The sequence below is a fragment of the Limulus polyphemus genome, unplaced genomic scaffold (genome assembly GCF_000517525.1).
Source record: "Limulus polyphemus unplaced genomic scaffold, Limulus_polyphemus-2.1.2 Scaffold131, whole genome shotgun sequence".
NCBI lineage: Eukaryota > Metazoa > Arthropoda > Merostomata > Xiphosura > Limulidae > Limulus > Limulus polyphemus.
In genome coordinates, this window is record NW_013665741.1 from 410483 (window position 1) to 413576 (window position 3094).

General features: G+C 27.1%; 1 protein-coding gene across 1 annotated transcript in view; it reads left to right on the forward strand.

Annotated features, from left to right (window-relative positions):
• Positions 1 to 2409, forward strand: part of LOC106473528 (calmodulin-like protein 4) — a 5678-nt gene extending 3269 nt beyond the window's left edge. Inside the window, exon 2 of the mRNA XM_022403014.1 lies at positions 1196 to 2409. Within this exon, the coding sequence (XP_022258722.1) occupies positions 1196 to 1296 (101 nt within the window). The 3' untranslated portion in view covers positions 1297 to 2409. The remainder of the gene's footprint in view (positions 1 to 1195) is intronic.
• Positions 2410 to 3094: the final 685 nt, after the last annotated feature.

Consider the following 3094-nt stretch of genomic DNA (forward strand, 5'->3'; position numbering starts at 1 on the left):
TCCTGCCTAAAAGAATTTCAAGTTGTGGCTAGGCTGGTAGAGATCCCGATTAGTAATAAAATTGAATCGAGTATAGGTGTGCTCTACGCTTGGTACTGCTGATGCACAAAAATATAGCTAATAAAAAGGAAAAAAAAGGTCTCGTAGACTTATTTACTCTAATCCTGCCTAAAAGAATTTCAAGTTGTGGCTAGGCTGGTAGAGATCCCGATTAGTAAGAAAATTGAATCGAGTAAAGGTGTGCTCTATGCTTGGTACTGCTGATGCACAAAAATATAGCTAATAAAAAAGGAAAAAAAAGGTCTCGTAGATTGATTTACTGTAATCCTGTATAAAAGAATTTTAAGTGCTGTGGCTTTTGTTCTTCATAAAAACTTAAGTTGCAATCTGGAACATGATATTTTGTTAGTTATTTGCAATTAAAAACCATACTAGGACTAATGAAACTTCTTTATCAACTCCAATGTCTGCTTGTATCCCTAACATCAAATCTCTTCCTATGGGAAATACTGAAGAGATCATAGAATTTATTTTGGGCATTTTTTATAAATAACCCATAAGTATATTTATTGTATTTATTGTATATTTAAAACCCAATGTTTGAAAACTTTAAGTAAAAAGCAAATAAGAATAAGAAATAGTATTTAAGACTTAATTTTGAATTACATATCAGGACCATCTTGCTCTGTTTATTCCTTTTTAAATGCAACATTGTATATCTGTAGAATTCCTATCTAATCAGGTTCATTTACTTAATGATATCTATACAGATAAAGGCTAGTCTTTTCCAAACACAATATATATACACACACATACATATTTTCTGTGGGACAGTATTAAAATCTGTCAATTGTATGAAAATACATTGTACCATTTTTATACATGCGTATTTCTATACCTTATCACTGATACAAAATTCTAGGATATTAAGTTAAATATGAGGATTTACAAACTTGTTAACTTATGTTTTAATAAGAGCTTGATAGGTAACAAAAAATATATTTTGAAAGAGATGACGATTGAATATAATTGAAAAATGTTTATAATTAAACATTTATGGTGTTTTAGGTAATTTGCATTATACTTTCTTAAAAATAACTAATGAATGATTCACTCTAATGTAAAGCCTAGAATTTCATAAATAAAATTGTTGCTGTTTCTATAAAGTAATAAGAATAGATTTATGATTTTGTAGTGGATCGTATCTTCAGAGAAGCAAATATATCTTCAAGTGGATATGTCAGTTATGACGAATTTGTTCGTGTTGTTTGTGCCCCTGTACCAGATTATTATTAATGTTCAATTTACTTCTTTTGCTTAAGTCATAACTAATTTCTAATTGGACACAACTAAAATTTAATAAAACATGGGAATTGCTGCTTTCAACGTGTTAAATGTATGCTATGTCATTTAGAGATTTTCTACGCAAGGATTTTTAAACTTCATAATTTTTTTATATAGTTTGTTACTTTTACTATAATTTCTTTTCTGGGAAAAAATTATGAGAAAAACGTTTTATATGTATTAAAAATTATAGTAAAAATGAATACTGGTGGATCCTTATGCATCAGTGTTCTATTAATTATATTAGCTAAGTGCAAAGTGTCTATTAAATGTTTCCCAAATTGCTGTTAATTCTCTAGTTTAAGTATAGTATTCAATGAGGGACAAACTAATGATAATAATAAGTATTTGATATGTGTATGGAACAGATTGACCGAGAAACAAGTGTTAATAAAAATTTTGGGTACCAACAAAATACAGTAATAAAAAAAAAGTAATAAGGAACATTGTTTAGTTTACTGAAGAAGATTTGTATGTAATCATGTCTACAGTAAAAGTGTGTGATACTGTGATTTTTATATTTCTTTGATTTATTGGATATTTTAGCTAAATAAAAATGTTTTGTACGTGGTTTCTAGGTTGTGTTAGCTCTGTGATTTTGATGTTTTTAAACATTGTATTTAGTTTTCAATGTCAGACATAATGATATTAAATTTAAATATGTATGAACTTCTTTTAACTAAAAAATATGTACATTTTATTCAGATATAAATGTACTAAATCTGTCTTTCTCTAATAAAGAAATGGTTAGTACATTAGCTAATAAGGCTGACAGCTACCCTGTAAACCTAATTAACCTTAAAATTTTGCAAGTTAAAAACTTGTATATGTATATTGATTGATTGAATTATTCTGAAATGCCACGAATGTGAAAAGAGGAAAAATTGTAATGTAGCTTGAAATATTTATAACCTAACTTGTATTTAATTTCAAGAAAGGTATAAAATTTGGTATTAAGTATTTTATAATACTTTGGTTACAGTACTTGTTAAACTTTCTTTTCAGTAATTTGTGGTTAGCCTTCGTTATTCTAATTTATTTAATTATGTTCAATAAAACATTCCATACAAAAATGCTTTTTGTGCTTGAAGTAGTTATTTTAACACGCATACTTATTTATATGTATAATAAGTTATTATGATGGTATAAAAATTTAAATTAATAGAGACATTTAACTAAATATGCATTATGACACTATCTAGAAGAAACATGTCAAGAAAATAGAAACTCAGATATAAGTGTTATTTGTTTTAATATTCAATACGTATGCCGTTTTTACTATTTACATGATAAATTACGGATTAAGGAAAATCAGTGTTTAACCAATTACTTGTATGTGTATATATATATATATATATAGATAGATATATACTTTTTTTTTTAAGAAGCTAAATCTTTTATTGTTAATGAAAGTGAACCTTATCATCATAAGTAAAAATAAAGCCAGTGCTAGCAGAAACAATTTTCCAAATTCTATGTTGGAAAATCAGCCACTGTATAGTTAACTATTAGGTCATGTACAGCCCGTAAAACAAAGTGAACTGACTTGTTAAGTACAGAAATACATTTCGGGCTTTAACATGATTTAAACCATAACTTCAACTGTTTAAGGCTTAATGATGGTAATAAAAACATTATCATAAATTATAAGCTAATACCCCAAATATAAGTAAATATCCTATCAAAGCCAAGTCCCTCTGTGGAACAGAGGTAAGTTTACAAACTTGCACCATTAAAATATGGAATTCGA